Source organism: Bacillus rossius, chromosome 12 (assembly GCF_032445375.1).
Source record: "Bacillus rossius redtenbacheri isolate Brsri chromosome 12, Brsri_v3, whole genome shotgun sequence".
NCBI classification, from domain to species: domain Eukaryota; kingdom Metazoa; phylum Arthropoda; class Insecta; order Phasmatodea; family Bacillidae; genus Bacillus; species Bacillus rossius.
Window position 1 is genome coordinate 34,441,719 of NC_086339.1, and position 21,651 is coordinate 34,463,369.

The following is a 21,651-nucleotide window of genomic DNA, read 5'->3' on the forward strand; positions in this document are numbered from 1 at the left end:
GTATGTGTTTCAAACACTAGCCGCTGAACTGAGTACATGGGATTTCGAGGGGAAACTTTTAGAGGTCCGTCGTCTCTGAATGTGGCGTAAACTGAGCCATTGATATGGGCAGTGACGAGAGAAGGGGCCGAGAATAGCTCGAGGAATCCTACCGTATCATGGCAACGTCTATGATGCATCCTACTCGCAGTATATCGGCCCTGGTTCGGACGCAGATCTCCAGAAGCGGAATGTGAGCGACTTCGACTACTGTGACTCACCACAATGACTGCCATGGCGACCGTGCCAAAGGTCAGTCCGACGGTCAGCGATTCGTAGTTGGTGATGTAGCAGGCGCAGCCGAAGAGGCTGAAGAGCAGGGTGCCCAGGAACTCGGCAGCCAGCGGCTTGACCAGCTTTGGCTGCATGTCCTCGCCACCCAGCCAGTCGCCCACTGTCGCCTGCCGAGCATGCCCAAACAATGCCGACCACATCCGAACACTACCGACCACTACCGAGCACGCCCAAAAATAGCTGTCGACGCCTTGGCTTGCCGAAGAAGCCCGAACATTGTTGAAGACCCCGGCATTGCCAGTGATGCCAGACACTGTGTTGGTGTGTTTCAGTGTGCCTCATACAGCTTCACGAATAAGCACAGTGTGTTTATCACCCTGGTAGATGGTTGGAAATGTTCCACTTTTGGCAGGTATGATAACCCTATGGTGATTTGCCATTGATGTGTATTACCGCACTTCCCCGATATACAGCTTTCGTGTTTCAAACTGGATAATCAAAGAAAAACAGAAATAAGGAAAGTTTTATGGTGAAACATAATTACAGTTGATCCAGATGAGATTATTTGGTTTTTTAAATTAATATATTCCTTATTGTTGTATAAGAAATGATAGATTATGGTTGTTTAAAAAATGTTTTATTAGTATGGCTGAAACTTAATTAGAAGCAAAGTTTTCTACAAGATAATATGAGGAACAACGACAAAATCATTGTTATAAAAATAGCTTGATTATCCCCCCTTCCCCCCACCCGAAGGAGAGGGGGTCATTTTTTTCATTGAAGTTATCCCAGCAAACAATATATTTTAATTGGTGGAGTTTTATTTCTTAAATTGGAAACCTATTAATGGATTTAGCTTCAACATCATGCAATAATTGTAATCCAAGAGCAGTGGCATAAGCGTTGTAATCGTGGGTGTGATGATAGAAGTTAGTGATTAATCGTGTGGAAGTTTAGGTTGCATACGATTACCCGGGCACACACACGGTGCGCAGAGCTTCAGGAAAAACAACTCGATTTCAAAACTACTCAAGATATCCGAGTGGGGTCTGCTTACAAAAAGCATTTAAGAGTTCGCTGAGGGCCGAAAAGTACTTTCGATTACGGATTAAGTTTTTAAATTGTAGTTTTTGTGCCGGAAATTAGGCATTTCGACACAATTTTTTTTTAAATTTTATTATTATTTTAAATTATTTTTGAAAATTTTATTTGCTTTATAATTTTGTTACTAAAGGGCGATTTACACTTTTTTAGGCTGGTGTACTCCCCTAAGTTAAACTTTGTGCCAGTAGTATGAAGCACCTTTCCCAGAGACGTATCTGATATTTTGCAGATCTAATAATTTGCTGGCAGCCAGCTTAAAATCGCCCTCGCTTACAGGCATGTCCCAGGCCTGTAACGTTACTTCACTTCATGACTAAAAATGCCTACAGCAGCTCTGGACGAGCTGTTACCATTTCTCAGAGGCAAGCTGACCATAGCCTTTACTGTCACAAATACATATTAGGATCACTCCCCTGGAAGCATGTCATGGATGCTTGTTCCCAGCGTCGTTGTGTTCTCTCCCCCCTCCCCTTACTCCACCCCTCTTCCCTCTCAGTTCTAAGAATTCGCCTAAGGCAAATGACAGGTCAGAAACCCCAGCAGACAGCGACCGTCTCCAAGGACGCCTTGCATAAAAAATGTGTGTGCCAAGATGGAGCACCCCGCGACACCTAGCGGCAAACTCGCTAACCGCCCAGCCAACTTACCCTGTAGGCCGCCAAAGCGCTGCACTAGACTGCGCCCTTTAACCCTTGGTTTAAGCAGATGCCTTGGGCGAGTCGATTCTTTTTTATTTCAGACAGCACTCAACAGATAGCGCTAAAGTCGGCCAGTGCTACCAGCTTCGAGACATCAGTCAGAGTTTTTTTATGACGCCTTCTCGGGGAACTTCAGGACCTTTCGGTCTGGACTCCCAGCCCCTTTCCCCCCAAAATGATTCAAGATTTACTTTTAATTACGAGATGCGGTTCTCCGCGGGACACTTCGCGTCGCGACTGCAGACGGACCGTTTGCGAAAATCGGCGAGTCGACGAGACACTGCAAGACTTCCATCCGGCCGCAACCGACTATGTAGTCGCTTATGTAAGGGATGCTATCCCTGTAACTTTTTTTAAGTAGTTTAGTCCATATGCGTAGTACATGTGTAATAGCTATTTTTCTTTTAAATTTATTTTTTTTGAAATGAAGAAATCAACCGCGCCCAGCCGCGTAATAGCGGGATCCAGTAACTGGCTGGCGACGCATCTGTAAATAGAAGCCAACTCCCCTGTCGGGTGAGTGATGATCCACGACTTTCCCCAACCTCCTCTTAACTTTTCCGGGCATTTTCTGCCCCGTATACTGTCTGTGTTCAAGTTCTGATCAGTTTTGATTCGGACTGTTCCAGATAGGGTCCGAGAGCCGGACGCCGAATTGGCATTTTCATCTCCCTTCCACAACAAGACACAAGCGCCCTGGCATCATGTACCCGCGTGATCTCCGGGAAACGAAGCCCCGACCTCCGGTGCTTCTCTATCTTTTGACCCTTTTCTGAAATTTCTTTAAATTACGTCATCAGATGCAGTGGACTTTAATTATATATCCTGGGATCGTTTAAACATTTTTGTATTTTTTTTTATTGGTTTATGTATTTTTTTTTAAATGAAAACTTTTTATAATTTAACAATGGGTCGACCCACAAATTTCTTTTCTCTCTTTCTGAATATACCTAAGAGCTGTTTAAGAATGTAATTAATATTTTACGTTAATATTTTCTTGTATCTGTTATAAGTTTCCTCAGTATGGAGTAATTATATTTCAGATGGAATCACACCTTGTTTTTGTTCATTTCTAATAAACTGGTGAAACCTAAAGATCCACCCAGCAAGGCAAAGATGGTAATCAGACCGTGGTTTGCTGCTACAAAAATAATAGCAGTTAACATGGTCAGAACCTTGCTACAAAAATGGTAGCAGAGTGTGGTTCATAGTTTATTAGTGTGTGATTTCGTCTCTAAACTAGCCCAGTTAAAATAACATAAAGTAAATTAAATTTTTGATGTTTAATTTTTTTAATATAAATATTTGAGCGGGAATCTTGTTATAAATTTTTTCGTGAATATAAGTAACTTTAATTTTAATACCTTATAAGCAATATTAATCTAACTTTCATGCAATACGTCGTCAGCGGTCCTCAGATGTCCCGACCGCGGTGCGTTTACCAGATGTGCCCCCCACAAGGTTACAGACACCCCTCCCCTCCTTTCACCTTGCCCGACGGCCGAGGGCCGCCGCGTCAGTTGACAGCGGCAATCTTATCATACGTACGTGCCTCCGCGCTCGTGCGGACTTCCACCCCCCCCCCCCCCCTCCTTCAGCAAGTCCGAGAGGTCGCTTACCTCTGTGGGACACAGACGTACCAACTTATACGTCTTTCGGCCGTCATAATAATAATAAACAGAGCACGTTGGGTGTTCGACCAGTATTTTGTTTAGCCTACTAATTATTCCCAAAATATTACTATAATGTCCTTTCGGACATCGTCGTGTTTATTTTTATTTTTGTCTCTCTGCGCTTGCGCGCGCCGCCACGTTATCTTCTCACCTCATGACAGGACCGCCAACCGCGTGGAACCCCTTCTCCTCTCCAGAGTGCTCAGGCCACGTGCCAAGTATTTTGTAAACAAACCACCCATGCTTTATATGTCCTAATAATATTATTTTCATGTCACCAAAACAGGCACTATATATAATCTATACTGCTCTAAATCTAGCAGCGAAGTATTTTCTAAATCTAGGGGAACTTAAAATATAACATAATAATTTTATATATGTAACTTACAATAATACTAACTGTACAAATAATATGATAATATAATTTTTTTTGTTTTAGCTAATGTTAAGAAACTGCCATTGTTTACGATTTCTAAGTATCTTAAAATCAACGATTAATTTTTTTTTAGTAATACAAAAATAAATCTCAAAATGGGTCCATTCATTATGTAAGTAATATAAAATAAGAATATACCTTTAAGTAATATACACAACTACTCTAATACAATTGCATCGTTCACAGGCAACGTGAATATACTTCGACATATCATTTCATTGTGTTACCATACACATCCATGTCCCTAGCTTTTATTTAAATGATTTTCGTGATCACCCAACGAGAGGTGTAGTCACTACCTTCAACTAAAGGTTTATTAGATTATATTTGTCAGTGTGTCGGTCGAATTTTCCCCAAACGTTTTTTTTATGCTAGCACTGCGATGACGTTTTTTTTGTTAAGATAGAGTACTTCTTATTTACGTCGACGTATAGGTGAACAACTAAGAGATAAAGTTTAAGCTATCAAAGTAAGTGAGTAATAAATTTTGTAATTGCGATTTTTTATTGTAAACCCTTTATTTCATAATTTTTTTTAACATTAAATATTTGTTTTACTGTCAGGAGATGTACAGCTACGTACAGAAAACTGAGCACAGCAGCTCGTACATCTATGTTTACCAAAAATTTTAAGTTAACATTTTTTTTATTGCACTCTCTCCTAAGTTTGTAGTTTATTTTTGCATCATGATGAGGATATGATTTTGCATTGTTTTGCAATTGTGACTTCCAAGGTGGCATCAAGGTTTTATTTTTGTGTGTTTCCTAAAAGTCGAGCAAGGTCAAGCTAGCCACCGAGCAGCACTAAAGTAAGGGCCCTCTGCGCCAACGAGCCACGAGCCGGTCCTCTAGGTGAAACATCCTATGACCACCGAGTGTCACTGGGTTAGATCCCCAGCACTCACCCTTTGGACGGCCTATGTTCAAACCCCCTGTCAGGCAGTGTGAACTTTCATGCCCGCCAACTAGATCCGACGGCGAAAATTAAAATTAATTATAAGTTAGTTATATTTTTTTTAGGACTATAACAATATCAGGTGTTACAGTTTTGTATACATTTTTTTTTATTAATTAAATTTGAGTGCACATGAAAACTTTTAAAGCTCAAATATTTTTTTTTTCATTATCCATCATTCATCCGAAATTCGTTGATCTTTCGGGTTTCGAACCCGAACTAGCTCAGGGGTGGAATTCCCTCTTAGGAGTTTGTGCTCCAGTCTGTTGATCTGATCAATCTTCATTCTGGGCATGGAGTCTATGTGAGTTAATAAATGTAGGTAACTGGGACTGAGGTTCTGTTTCGCCTTCGGGCAAGCAGCAAATTCGTCCGTCTTCTCCATCGCCTGACAGTGCAGGGCTAAGTCCCAATGCCATCGGCTTCTTATGGAAAGACTATTGTACAGGGGTTTTCATTCCCATTTAGTTTGTAAGTTACAGAGCTATCACGCTCATATACAGGACTACCATACCCATTTACAGGGGTTACAATCCCCCTTCGTCACTGAGCGCTCAAGGATGCTTATCCTTTGTTTCAGCCTCAGTGCTTTTTGGCCTACCTCACAGCGCCCATTTTGTGTTCCTACACGATATCCAATATCTGAGATCAACGGGATGAATTCATTTCATTAATATAGCAATTACATAAATAGATGTAAGCATACAGGTACAGTAAAATTAAGCTTCGAATTAATTTTTTTTATTTATTATATGATTTTAAGGATGTATTTTAAAATAATTTAAACTGAGTTTTAAATGGACCCATTTAATTATAAACGTTGTTTTAGACCTATAAGGTATTACAGTCAACAGTCATGCAATTAATTCTGCGTTTATTGTAATTAGTTTATCTAAGTCGATTCTGGTACAGGGTAAGTACGACAGATTTCAATCATTTTATGTTCAGTGTTGGTTGTTTACCCTGGCTCCGCCTTTCAGTGGGGGAGTATGTGCCGGAAATTAGGCATTTCGACACAATTTCTTTTAAATTTTATTATTATTTTAAATTATTTTTGGAAATTTTATTTGCTTTATAATTTGGTTACTAAAGGGCGATTTACACTTTTTTAGGCTGGTGTACTCCCCTAAGTTAAACTTTGTGCCAGTAGTATGAAGCACCTTTCCCAGAGACGTATCTGATATTTTGCAGATCTAATACTTTGCTGTCAGCCAGCGTAAAATTTCCCTCGCTTACAGGCAAGTCCCAGGCCTGTAACGTTACTTCACTTCATGACTAAAAACGCCTACAGCAGCTCTGGACGAGCTGTTACCATTTCTCAGAGGCAAGCTGACCATAGCCTTTACTGTCACGAATACATATTAGGTTCACTCCCCTGGAAGCATGTCATGGATGCTTGTTCCCAGCGTCGTTGCATTTTCTCCCCCCCCCCCCTTACTCCACCCCTCTTCCCTCTCAGTTCTAAGAATTCGCCTAAGGCCAATGACAGGTCAGAAACCCCAGCAGACAGCGACCGTCTCCAAGGACACCTTGCATAAAAAATGTGTGTGCCAAGATGGACCACCCCGCGACACCTAGCGGCAAACTCGCTAACCGCCCAGCCAACTTACCCTGTAGGCCGCCAGAGCGCTGCACTAGACTGCGCCCTTTAACCCTTGGTTTAAGCAGATGCCTTGGGCGAGTCGATTCTTTTTTATTTCAGACAGCACTCAACAGATAGCGCTAAAGTCGGCCAGTGCTACCAGCTTCGAGACATCAGTCAGAGTATTTTTATGACGCCCTCTCGGGGAACTTCAGGACCTTTCGGTCCGGACTTCCAGCCCCCTCCCCCCCTATATGATTCAAGATTTACTTTTAATTACGAGACGCGGTTCTCCGCGGGACACTTCGCGTCGCGACTGCAGACAGACCGTTTGCGAAAATCGGCGAGTCGACGAGACACTGCAAGACTTCCATCCGGCCGCAACCGACTATGTAGTCGCTTATGTAAGGGATGCTATCCCTGTAACTTTTTTTAAGTAGTTTAGTCCATATACGTAGTACATGTGTAATAGCTATTTTTCTTTTAAATTTATTTTTTTTTGAAATGAAGAAATCAACCGCGCCCAGCCGCGTAATAGCGGGATCCAGTAACTGGCTGGCGACGCATCTGTAAATAGAAGCCAACTCCCCTGTCGGGTGAGTGATGATCCACGACTTTCCCCAACCTCCTCTTAACTTTTCCGGGCATTTTCTGCCCCGTATACTGTCTGTGTTCAAGTTCTGATCAGTTTTGATTCGGACTGTTCCAGACAGGGTCCGAGAGCCGGACGCCGAATTGACATTTTCATCTCCCTTCCTCAACAAGACACAAGCGCCCTGGCATCATGTTCCCGCGTGATCTCCGGGAAACGAAGCCCCGACCTCCGGTGCTTCTGTATCTTTTGACCCTTTTCTGAAATTTCTTTAAATTACATCATTAGATGCAGTGGACTTTAAGTATATATCCTGGGATCGTTTAAACATTTTTGTATTTTTTTTTATTGGTTTATGTATTTTTTTTTAAATGAAAACTTTTTATAATTTAACAACGGGTCGACCCACAAATTTCTTTTCTCTCTTTCTGAATATACCTAAGAGCTGTTTAAGAATGTAATTAATATTGTACGTTAATATTTTCTTGTATCTGTTATAAGTTTCCTCAGTATGGAGTAATTATATTTCAGACGGAATTACACCTTGTTTTTGTTCATTTATAATAAACTGGTGAAACCTAAAGATCCACCCAGCAAGGCAAAGATGGTAATCAGACCGTGGTTTGCTGCTACAAAAATAATAGCAGTTAGCATGGTCAGAATCTTGCCTTGGAAACCTATTAGTGGATTTAGCTTCAACATCACGCAATAATTGTAATCCAAGAGCAGTGGCATAAGCGTCGTAATCGTGGGTGTGATGATAGAAGCTAGTGATTAATCGTGTGGTAGTCCAGTCATTTAAGCTTAAATTAGGTAAGAATTTCGGTATTCAAGATACCCAGCTGTAAGTCTGTAAATACTTGTATATTGACACCCTTAAAGTTGTCTCAAAACCTACATATGGTAGGGTGTACGCAACTATTAAATTTCAAGGTAAAAGGTCACAAAAATCGGTTTTTTGCGCTTTTTTTGTACATATCTCATTTCCTATGGGTTTTTTGCTATTTGTATTTATAATCAATATTGTAGAATACAAAATTCTCTACAAATTTTGTTCAAAAACATTTTTCATACGGTGAACCGTTTTCGAGAAAGAGGGCGGAGAGCGCGCGGTCACAGCATTACTTCAGGTCAACCAGTGCCTCCGGTCGAAAACGCGCCATATATAGTTGATGAACTATCGATAAATCAATCGATTATAAATATTTGTCAATTTTTATTAACTATTATATTATATTATATTTTATCATTTTCTTCATGCATTAAATCTATATCTATTCAATAATACTGATAACCGTTTCCTAAAATTAAAAAATAATTAAGGGAAAAACTTAAATCATAATATAATTATATTCCCATTTACACTAATGACATTTTAAATAGAAAATAATTAAGTTCATCTTATTTCAAATCTGTAAATTTTAAAATCCTTCTACTACGTCAAACGTGTATATTATCAAGTTCAAACTTGGTTAGGCTATGATTTGGAACCCCAGGTATGGGGTTGGGCAATGCGAAACGATTTTCTGGAGCCTATCATGACAATTTTACCACCTGCTCCAGAATATTTGCTAAATACAATTTTCTGCAACTGCAAAAGTGGTTGTGGTTCGCGATGCGGATGCAGGAAAGCGGGCTTGCAATGCTCTTTAGCTTGTGGCCAATGTAATGGGCAAGCTTGTCTCAATGCTCTACCATATCAGAGCGACATTAACGAAGATGGAACCTTTGACCCCGAAATCATGGAAGAACTTGAGACAAATGTCGTTTAAGACGATAATGAAGACCAGTTTGAAATTTACCAGCAGCCGGAAGACGACGATGAAGAGGAAGAAGATGATTAAAATTATAAATTGTAGTTTTTGTACCCTTTATTCCATTTTTTTTTTACTTTTAATAAAAATAAATGGTTTGAATGATATTTTTTAATAAAAAGATTAATTCATAATTTATTTGTTTTTTTTCATCATGTAAGAAGTTATTAATATTAATTAGGTTAAAATTCAAATATAATTCCTATATTTTCTTTAACAATTCTGCAATTACATGGGCAGGTAAGTGTTGTTAAATAAATTAATACTGAATAAAAAGTGGATAGGTTAGGAAAAAAATGATAAAATATAATATAATAGTTAATAAAAATTGACAAATATTTATAATCGATTGATTTATCGATAGTTCATCAACTATATATGGCGCGTTTTCGACCGGAGGCACCGGTTGACCTGAAGTAATGCTGTGACTGCGCGCTCTCCGCCCTCTATCTCAAAAACGGTTCACCGTATGAAAATTTTTTTGAACAAAATTTGTAGAGAATTTTGTATTCTACAAATAGCAAAAAACCCATAGGAAATGAGATATTTACAAAAAAAGCGCAAAAAACCGATTTTTGTGACCTTTGACCTTGAAATTTAATAGTTGCGTACACCCTACCATATGTAGGTTTTGAGACAACTTTTAGGGTGTCAATATACAAGTATTTAGAGACTTACAGCTGGGTATCTCGAATTCCGAGGTGAACTTACTATAATGACTGGACTATGGAAGTTTAGGTTGCATACGATTACCCGGGCACACACACGGTGCGCAGAGCTTCAGGAAAAACAACGCGATTTCAAAACTACTCAAGATATCCGAGTGGGGTCTGCTTACGAAAAGCATTTAAGAGTTCGCTGAGGGCCGAAAAGTACTTTTGATTACGGATTAAGTTTTTAAATTGTAGTTTTAGAAGAGTTAAAATGACTAAAAAGCATGTTTTCAGAGCAATTTTTGGCGTAAAACAACCAGTACAGATTCTTGAAAGCACTTGAGGGACTTGCATTACTCCTTTATCTTAATTTCCACGCAATATAATGTTACGGTCACCGCTCAAATTTCATAGTTATCCTGTGACGGCTAGAAGACTGCGCGGCTGTTCAGAGCCTTGCGCTTAGAGGCGACACAGCGCTAGAAGCACCAGCGAGCGTCGCGCTTATCATCCCGCCTCACTAACACACATACACCCAGACGAGGCGGGCCCCTTAACTTGTATTACGTTGTACGTTGTACGTACTTTACTTATTTACCTTATGTAAATAAGATAGGTCAAATCCTAAAATGTGGTTTGTTTAAAAACATGAAAATGCCAGTTGCCCCTATGAGAATACACTACTATAAAATAAATACAGTTTATAATTAGAGTTACTCTATATTAATTAATGATTAAGTTGAATAATAATTGTTCCTACCCTTTCCATTGTCCTAATAGTTTCTTGAAAGTATTCCTGCCGCTTAAACTCACTTCTGAAGCGCTATAAGTGAAGCTAACATAGAGAAGTACATGAACGAGAGTGACAATTATTAGCATTTAATTATTTTCAAGTTGTGCAATAAATGTAATAATGGTTGGAGGTATATTTATTTATGAATATTTACAAACAATCTCCCAATGATTAAGTACAGAATACCATAGTATTGATACATTGACTTCCTTGTTTCAGAAATATAGGAATGCCAGGACAGATTATTCATTTTTTAAAATCATTTTACTTTGACGTAGGTTTTTGCTAATTCATTTCAATTCATTCGAAAATAAGTTTTATTTCTCTTTGTAGAAGGTGTAATGCGAGTTTCATTCCTCGATACACGCGAACGTTATTAAAACTATTTAAGTGGTTGTGTAACTTCCTACACTGAAAAAAAATACGCTTTTTAAAGTCTTTTACGATTGGAGAAACTTATACTTGTGTCAAAAATTATATGGTATAAGCGTTTTAAGTATTGATACATTTTAAAAATAAGTATACCTGACAGAAAAAAACTACCTTTTCTTTAACAAAGTTAATTTCATGTGTTATATCTAACAAGGTTTTTTCTATAAAAATCTTTGATTCTTCAACTAAACTAACACCATTGGCAGACATATCTGTGTGTGTGTGTAGATGTATGTGTGTGTGTGTGTGTGTGTGTGTCGGATGTGGCGTCATATTGTGCCAAGTCAACTATTTCTTTCAACCTAATGTAATTACACACGCAGCTCTAGAGGAGGTAGGTGTATTGCAAGATCACGCAATTTAATTTCGTAGCTGCTCATCAGTTGTTGAATGATAAATATGAATTTAAGTGGCGATTAATGTTTACAATATTGGTGAGAATCGTAATTATTAAGGACGAAAGTAGTCGCAAGTAACGAAAATTAATTTTATGTGGCCTTGGAAATAGTTGTGTGCTGTATAAGCTCAACATACCTATTACATCCTCTGTCAGCACTAATGAATATATTAAATATAAGTAAGAATGTGGAGTACCTACCAACGAATGTCCTTGGAAATAGACATTTGTATCTTCTTCAGTAATAAAGCCTCACTTTAATAACTTAGCTGTACTTTAGGTACTACCGGTACTCGTGCACAAGTGTGTCAATTTGCAGTTTAAAAGTGTAATACGTACATTTTCATGTAAATATCAACTGATGCATGTTATTCTCTTTTAGTTTACAAAAATTCTATAGATAAGGTGGATTTCGAAATTCATATTTCTTTTACACCATTATGGACACTTCTGGAAAATTACAATAACTTAACGTACAAGCACCCTACATATTTACGAATATTCTAAAATTATTAATAAAATATTTCCGCCTATGACATGCCCCCAAAAATTTTCTAATTTTTTTTTGTTCAATGCCTTTAGAATTTTCCTAGACTTTCTAGAACATCCTCTATAAGAATGGTATGGCCATGAGTGACATTGCTGGCGCAGCTGTGTCCCTAGGGTGATCTCTGGAAGTAGCATACATAACCCATTTACTTCCATATCAAAAATTCCTCCAGACAAAAGTTCTAGCTAATATTTAGAAGTTTTGAAATAACTGTGAACGGATTTGATACTGTGCCTACTAACGGAGCTATGAACGTTTTTGTAATTCAACATCTTATTATATTAGTTGGTACTATAATAAACTTTTAAATTTTCCGTACTTTTCTTGTAAGGTATAATATCTTCAAAAGCTTGCAAAGTTTTACATAATAAGGGAGTTATAAATAATGTTTTTTTTTTTTTCATGTTATTCAAACACCATTTCACATTTCTACCCTGTTGCTCATTAATGTACTCGGCAGAGATTTTCCATTCTTTAACTTTATGTATTATTCTTAAAGTAATTTGTGAAAAATTACGGCAATTCTAATGCCCATAAAAAGGTAATATAAATAGATATACAGCAAACTTAAACATAAACCATTGACAATAGTTTTGGACCAGGGAATAAATGTATGATTCCAGAAAGGGGGGGGGGGAGAAGAAATTACGTTTATCATTCCCGTTTCACAGTTACGACTAAGGAAGCGAAATCGGGTCACCCCCCTCCCACGATCCTCGCCCATACTTTTCAGGATCAGGAAAGAAAACTATGTAGAATTTTTCCCATTTTAACGACTACAACACGTAGTCTTTTCTTCTAAATCTACCTAAAAGTTCAATTGAAAATAGGATCATTTGTATATTTACTACTCAACAGTATGAACAGTATAGTGAACGTGTGTTCCATTTGTTTATGGCACTTAAAGATTTTATTTATATAAGTTTATATTGTAAAATATCATTAAAATGTTTCAGTCGTAAAATATAAAGATAGATCCACCATATAAAATCATAGTGATAAATCGTAAATTCGTAATGGACTATTCCAAATTTGTTTTTACAAATAAACCATATCCCACTGGCAAGGAAACTGTTGATTTTAAAAAGTTTCCAGAAATTTTGCACAGCCTTAAGCTTTGGATGTGTGACATGATAGCTGCTACGTCATTTTTCGGAGAACTATAATGTAGGTACTGTGGAAAACTCTAATTGGAAGTGACAAGAAATATGCCTAAATAAGAAGAAATTGAATATATGGTAATAAACAGGAATAATTAATTATAAAAGAGGCCCAACAATACTACAGAAACTTATTAATTGCTATCAGAATTAACTACGACGGTGACATAAGGGCTGGTACTACCTTCGTCAGACTTCAAGTAAATGGTCGTCAACTAACTACATACGAAACTATCATAAAAAACTGCGTGTGATAACTATGGTTTAATGTGCGTGCGAGCGGAGGCCAAACGAGATTTTGCGTTAGTATGAATAGGCACTTAAATTTATCTTTAAAAAATGTAATTATACCATAGGTACGTCTGACTCCTAAGACATCATTGCTCATTTACAAGTCTTAAAAATAATTTATATTTATCACAAAAATATCAGTGGAATAAATAATGATAATGATGAGTAGAAATGACAGGCGAATATACGATCAACAGATCCATGGGCATAAATGCTTAACACACCAATGCAATAGCTGAACAAGTCAATTTAGGGCAATAGAAAACTATGTGTATAAATATACCAAAATCCCGCGATACAGAATAAATTCGTGTATCCCATTAAGGAGGTTACACCAGACCTCAGTGGGCAGACAATGAACACAGACAGATGCAAAACGAACGTACTGATCATAGGTTCACACTGTACGCGCCCACAAACAAGTTAAAGACAAACTTCTTAAAGCGATGGACATTTAGACCTAACAAAATTCAGATTGTGGCAGTCGAAACACAAATTAAACACACACGTGAAATGGCATCGCCACCTGATAAAGCGCACGACAGAAGTACTAAATGACCTGTTTCGCCAAAGTGGTTCCTGCGTGATCCTAAATCAAATATTACTTTTAACCTGGTTCTTGACATTTTTGAGTTGCAGAATCGTAGCGGTGATCGAAGATAATTTTGAACTATTACGTACCGCATATCTTCTTGACAGTTCTTCAGCTCTTGTTCTTCTTCATATCCTCAATCTCAGTCTTCATGGCATTCTTCCCTCTTCTTGACTGCACCTTATTTCACTCTGCTTTTAATTCTTCAAGTCTTCCAGGGTACTCTTCATTTCATTATTCAAGTCTTCCTGGGTTCTCTTCATTTCGTCCTTCATTTCGGCCAAGAATGCCATTAAGTTCTTAAGTTCTTCGGCAGCTATCTTTCTTGTCCACATACACTTCCAGCCTGTCACTATAACTGCTCTCTTATGAAACACACTGTAATTTGACCTACAAGCTAATCTAACCTTCTACTAAAAACTTACACTAACTTTACTACAACTACATTCAAAACTAACTTTACTACAACTACACTCAAAACTAACTTCGGTTCCTAGCACTAATTCCAGTACAAAAAATTTAAATTCTAATAATTTTTACATTTTATAATTATTTTAATTCACTGTAATTAATCCTAAATTCTTTAATTAGGGCTATTCCACTTCTGACACAAAAATATCACTAGTATAATGTGGGGTAACTGGGTTCGTGAGGGATAGCCCAATTATGTTTTGTTACAGTTTTATTAATTACTAATAGGTATTCATGTTACTAATCAATAATCGTACTTATAAATGTTTGATCACTAATCACTTGCACTTTAAAAAAATTATTCGCAAGTCACTCAATATATGTCAAGTTCCACAGTTCACACTCCTCACTAGAGCTAGTGATTCACCCCTTACCTCACTCTTGTCCTCACACACATAGCTTCGCGCAACTCGTCGCGCCACTCTCGAGGGGGTATCTCACCCTCCTCGCCGATGTCACACTTCCCTTCACTCGCGACTCTCAGAACTCACGGAACTCCCGCGGAGACTGGCGTCGTCGCTTTTATCCCCATGGTGTCCTTCTCGAAGGGACGAGAGCGGACATGACGTGTCGCGTCACCCCGGGCCGACACGACGCCCGAAAGGTCCAGAAAGTCAACGTTTATTCGCGCCACTCCGCGCGGCGACCTCGGGAAACCCGCAGTATTCCCAGTGTCAGTGACGATAGTCCGAGGCGGGACGGTGAGCGGGGAGGGAGAGGGATGGTTATCCAGACCCTTGTAATCCGGCAGGCACGCGTGGCATGCGTGACGTCAGCGCCCGAGCGAGGCCACTGGTCAGACTCTCTGGAAGGCCAGCTCAGGTACCTGGCACGTGTCGCGACCTTGCCTTCTAGCACATATGTAACAGTATAAATATAAACGCTATTTATAGTAACAACATAGGTACCTAATCTTATACACCCTCCATCAGTTTCGTCATTCAAAATTACATCTTTATCGTTAACAATAAAACACTCGTTCATCAAATGAATCGTTTCCTCGGCACTCCATTTTACAATTGCTATGGGTTGTGTGCTTATCGAATCAGGAGGATTAATGGAAATTAGAGATTTCTTTCTATAAATAGGCATGCCATAACGTAAAGCATTTGTCAATGTTTGCTTCGTTTATTCGTCAAATTTTTCCTTTCCTTCTTCTTGGCTTCCGCTGGTCGATGGATTCGTGTTGTCAAACGTTTTGAATATCAATATACGTATGTACAATAACTCACAAAGAATGGACGCAAAGGAATAAAGTGTTTTGAAGTTCATGTAGTGTTTCGAAGTTAAATGTAGTTTATCGAACAAAAAACGACACTGACAAATGACTCGTCAGCAATTTCTTCAACTTTAAGAGTTTCTCCCCCTTCAACAAATACCCATATCTTTTCTCTCTCTTTGTGCCAGAGAGGGAGAGTGAAATGAAAAAGAACATAGAAACTCCACACCGAAAACTCAGAGCGTCGATATGCTTGACCGGTTTATACCTGTCTTATTGTTCTGTTCAGCGGTTCCAGTTCCTGGAGGCCATTCATGTATAAAGAAAACTGTCTGGAATATATTAACTTTAATATTTAAATTTGTATTACAGTGTTAATCATGCTGATGAAAATGCAAATGAAATAAGAGATGATAAGATATTAAACATGGTTGAGCGGTAATATATTTTTCAATAAAAAAAGATTATAACTAATTTTTAACAGCATTACCTATATGAATGTGAATAAAGATTGAAAGAACTCGGAAGAATATTGAAAAAATATATATATATAACAAAATAATAGGCAGTGGGAATCGCTTCCAAAATCAACTTTTCTCTCGGTATTCCTAGACGAGGGTCTTCCAGGATGAACGGTTGCAGGGTGTTATACTCGAGACCCAAACCTACAAGTCTATTTCGTCAAAAAGTTTATCCCGACTTTGGAGACTTCCCCATGTGAGATAAAATTTCTTATTTTATAAATTAAATGATTTAAATCTTACCTTTAATATTAACACTTTGATTATTTATCAACATTAAATGTGTATAAGAGTGTTTCTTAATTAGATTGTTAGATTTATGGAGAATATACTTTAAAAACTGCGTAAGTGGGAAGCATTTTAATGGACTGCTTAAGTCTCTTTCATCTAGGACTTAACTGCCAATTTTCGGTGATTTGCACAAGGTCTCCTTTAGTAAACTTTCGGTGTGTTGTTAAGCATCATCGACTCTTATCACAGTGCAAAAATTCAGAATTCAGCTGTGTACAATTTTTAGGTCTTCGTTCCCTGTGGGGAAAGTCTGGCTTGGACCGACTATTGAATCATCACTATGGGCTGCGAGGATTATGCGCAGGAGGTGGAGAACACTTCTCTTCGTAGCTTGCTTCCCTCTGTCCGCTCCCAAGGAAAACTGTGGAGAGAATGAGATAGTTTTGTAAAACCTTCCAGCTATGCCCATACATGGCAGGCCTTAGAGCTGCGACCTTCGACAACCTCCCCTTGCGGGAGCTGTCTCGCCATTATCTTATTATATCTGACCCAATGGCTTATATATTATCCGGCTGACTACATATTATTAATAAGCAGGCATTAATGAAACACATAACTCAATTTTCAGCTTATTATAATGTATTATTGTTTTCTTAACCTCCACCAATCTCTTTAAAGGCTCGTATGCTTACCTTTATGTCAACTTGGCCCACAACCATCCCAGGGCGTGTTTTGGTCGCCAGGCACAATTCTGCACAGTGTGGCCACAGCACGTCCAGTGGAACGAGGCTCGGGGCGACGAACACTTAACCATGCCTGTGTCACCAGCAAGGTAGTGGGTTGGTCGTTAACCTCCACCGGGATGTGAAGCAGGTGGTCCTAGGGCCTGGACAGCTGGCCCAGTGTTGGTAGCGGGCTGCTCTCGATCCAAGCAGTTCTATAATCTGGTGCAGGGGGTGGGGTTTCTAACTCTGCAACTCTTGTGGTTCGTTTCCTGGTGGCAGTGCCATAGTTAGGTGGTGGTGGTGGATAGTGACACACTGTGCAGTCCCAGGTGAGCACCCCTACTGGTGCAGTGGTGGCCGGTTGTTACACCATGGCAGGTTGTCATGCTGGTCTAGCGGTTGTTGGCACATGCATCTGATGCATCCTCATTTGCATGTTGTCGCCCTCGCTGTTGTTGCAGTTCACCTGACTTCTCTTGTTAAGGCCGGGTCATTCTGGTTTAAGGGGGTGTTTTAGCTGCTCTTGTGTGAGGTCGATGCATTCCTACGCCACTTGACAGAATCTGAGGAATGGTTTTCACTCGTCTCGCAGCATTGTAATCAAGGTAGAGAGCAACTTTGTCAGTTCTGTACCTGGGAAAATTGGTCTGATTAACTGCACACCGATAAACCCCATTGGTGTTCACCACATACTGCTGAGGTTTGAGGTTGCTTGCAGTAGGATGGTTGTGATGTAGTGGTGCTTGCAAAAAATGTGAGGGGGTTGCACCCTCTTCACGAAGGAGAGCATAAAAGAGAAAAGTCCGGCCGCCATGGCTGAAGGAGGGAGGTCAGCAACATGCTGCTGAGACACCATTGGCGGAGGCGTGCTTCCTCGCCACAGGCAGCGATGTTCACCCAAGTCATGGTGTTGTCTTGCTAATGTAGTCGGTGTGTTGGACATTATCTCAGGTGGGGTACAATGTGGCAGGTTGGTTGGCGATGGCTGCTGTGTCAGTGTTGGAAAATGGGGGTAGTAAGTCCTTCCACCCCTGGTCATCATGAAATATGATTGTGGGGTTCTGGGGCCCTATTCTTGATGATGTCAAAATAATTACTATACAGAAATGACTGAAATCCGGTAAGAGATTTGAAAGGTTTGAATGGCACTCATGTTGCAATTTTTAAATACAGTAAATTGGACATATTCTTAAACCCATCACATATGGGTTAATGTAAATAATGTTTTTTTTTTGTTTCCTTTAGGAATAAATACAACTCAGTGATAGACCTGCCTACAAAATCATGTTGCATATATATATATATATATATATATATATATATATATATATATATATATATATATATATATATATATATATACACGTACATATATATTATCACATAATATAATAAGGTGAATTAGTTATTGCTAGTTTTTAATGTAGCTCACCCAATATAACATTTCATTTGCTCTATTTTGCAATATTTAAATGTAGCTAAACTTACCCAACAATCCACACAATTTTAAAGTATTTCAGGACCATAACGCATCCATTTTCAACAAATTTAAGTTTCAAAGAACACCAAATTCCCCCTATCTCTATCACAATTGTGATTCCCACCAACATGTGTGGGTTCTGGGCCACCACTGCTTGCATGTTCTGGACCACCACCGTGCTTGGGATCTGGACTACCACTTAGTATGGATTCTACAAGAGTGGTCTTTCAATTTTAATTTCCATCTGTTTTTCTATGCAATCCTGCATCCATTATGAAACACTGCCAAAATCAAAATTGTTTTGCTGCTTTATAAAACTTTATAGCCTTCTTTGATTTTTGTCTAAATTAGGTTTTCCAAACAAAAAAAAAAGAATTTAAAACAACTCATCATTTGAACTGTCAGACTAACAGTGCCTGAATGCTAATGTGACACTGCAAGTGGAAACATCAAATAAAATGAACACTTGTTTGGATATTCACAACTGTCTTTCCTAAATTATTATGAAGCCTAAGCAGTTAACCCATTCTAATAAACATGACTAGTTTTAATTCTTACCTAAACATATATGTAATGTATCATATAGCTTCCACTTAACACACACGACAATTACTTATATACTTCCACTGGAACTTGTGAAGACCATGATTGATACTAAAACAGTACTAGTGCTCAAACGTCAGTACAATATCAACACAAAATGATGAATACAGTGAATTTCATCTATAATATCCCCCTCCTACATGGACAATTCAACATCAGTCCCTTGAAGTGCATGCATTAATCAATGTTATTATATAACATAGGAATTTTTGTGATAAATACTCATATTACCTTGCTAATATGAGTGCACATTCGCATCACACAACAAATATTTATCAAAGTTTTTTAATACATTGACATAGCTGTTAGATATTCTTATTAATTTATACTTTTTTTTTACAAGATTTACTGTTTTGTTTTATTAAAAAGTATTGGTACTAACAGCAGAGGCAGTTATGGAGGGAAAGATAGTACATACAACATGTCATCTTGGATGCAAAGGTATTTAGGCTGCTTGATTTTCTTTTAACTATGACCTATGAGTTATAAATTGCAAACTACACAAAACATTTTTTGTCACTTTTAATATTTTTAGACTATCCGTTTACTGTAAAAGAGTTATTACGTACAGTGTTTTCTCGCATAGGCCTAACCGTCGCAGATTTTATTCTAAAATCACGTTTGAAAAGTAGGGGTGCGATGATTGTAAGGGAAAATTTTTTTTTTGTTAGATAAAGTTATTCATAAAAACAAAACCCATTCATGGAAAGTTCGTTTATTTAAAAAGGGAAGTATAAAAGAGCACGCCAAACAATTTGAATTAATAAGTCATACAACAAAAACCTTTATTCAACTTTAAATAGAAAAACATCTGTGATCCAAATGCAAGCCGAACGAACGCTTAACTACCGTAGTACACAACACAAAAAAATGCGGGCTATCAAATGTAGTTAACTCAGCACCTGATAGAGAGCGCGCGTTGTCTGCACTCGGCGAGATATCGATATTCGGCTACGTGCGTGCTCTCTATTCGGAAAGCAACATAACCAAACATTAATGATTGCAACGAACGCTGGCTACAGTTTTGTACAGTATACACCGCGGCGACGCTGACGAACGGATGAAGGTTATAACGTTTAAAAAGTCTTTAAAAGAAAATTTACACGTCAGACAACTTCGTATTTACGTTAATTAAATAAGTGGTAATGTCCGAATATATATTTGATTTCCATTTTAAAATACATTGTTTTATATGGAAATAATACCCACACAAAGCGCTCGGAATCTAATAGCGGCACCAATAACATTATGCGACGTTTACGCGAGAGGTTTTTTTTTATCCAAATTTTGACGCCCTAAAATATGGCTGCGACGATTACGCGCGTGCGACCATTATGTGATAAAAGAGGGTACTGATATTCAATAATGGTTTTGATATTTTTTTTTAATGTTAGATCCTACCATTTCAAGACATCACACTTCTATGGTGTTGGTAACCAACTTGTTTTTCAGATTACTGCTATTAATCTTACCATAACTACATAACAGTGAGACTGCTCTAAAAACACAATAAACTATTATATAATGTCATAAAAATACCATTGGCTACTATACAGCACCGTAAAAATACAAATGAGTTTGCAAAAATACATAAAGAATTTTGTTTCTTTTCACGTATACCTCAACAGACCCTATAATCATAAGTAACGTCAAAAACATGTCAGCATTAGAATTCCTATGAAACTGCCGTCACCCGACCTCTGTGAAAGGCCCGGGGGGTACCTGACGGGCGCTACTGCGTCGCGATGCTCTTGTTGTCCGGAGGGACGCCAGGCTAGCGGGCTGCTAGGCCGTTGGTGTAGGGTCGTGGGTACTCTGCCCCCGCGTGCCCCGCCAGGTACACGGCTTGAATGTAACCTGAATGGTTCTACGCTTGACTGTGAAGGCCGCTCGGCCGTGTGGAGGACGGGGAATTATGGAAAATGATATAGGAGTTGGCGAGAATACATTTAATTTGGGAGTTTCACCGGGGGTCCATGTGGGTACACTGTACACTCTACAAGTCCGCTCCGCGGTTCAGTCCCGCTACAAAAATTCTCACCAACACTAAACACAACACTACGTGACAATGGTTACTGCAGCAGTCTCGCGGGACGTGGGACGATGCTCGTTGGAGACGGCCAGCGCCGAAAGTTAACGGAGAAACTTTCTCTTCTTTGTGAGTCGGCGTCAAAAAACTTATATTAATTGAATTTACTCTATGACCAGTTAAAACATGTTCCAGGTGCCCAATTAAAATGTAGCACCTGGTAATTGGGTGCTTAAGGCTTAACAATCGTTTTAATGTATTTAATTATTTAAATTGTGACATCAAGTTGGCGACTGTAAATTTACTAACATATTGTCCCACTGTGAATTGTTTTAGAAGGATTTCTCCTATTCTGACTTGATCATAGTCACGGGCATT

The 21,651-nt window shown here is 38.6% G+C and overlaps 2 protein-coding genes across 2 annotated transcripts in view; one reads left to right on the top strand and one right to left on the bottom strand.

The window, feature by feature from the left end:
• LOC134537828 (aquaporin-1-like) overlaps window positions 1–10,670 on the bottom strand; it is a 42,457-nt gene extending 31,787 nt beyond the window's left edge. The window contains exons 1-2 of the mRNA XM_063378678.1: window positions 10,540–10,670; window positions 261–440 (exon numbers count right to left, since the gene is read on the bottom strand). Of these exons, the coding sequence (XP_063234748.1) occupies window positions 261–440; window positions 10,540–10,548 (189 nt within the window). The 5' untranslated portion in view covers window positions 10,549–10,670. The remainder of the gene's footprint in view (window positions 1–260; window positions 441–10,539) is intronic.
• LOC134537826 (endonuclease G, mitochondrial) overlaps window positions 1–21,651 on the top strand; it is a 91,171-nt gene that overhangs the window by 36,499 nt on the left and 33,021 nt on the right. The window lies entirely within an intron of this gene.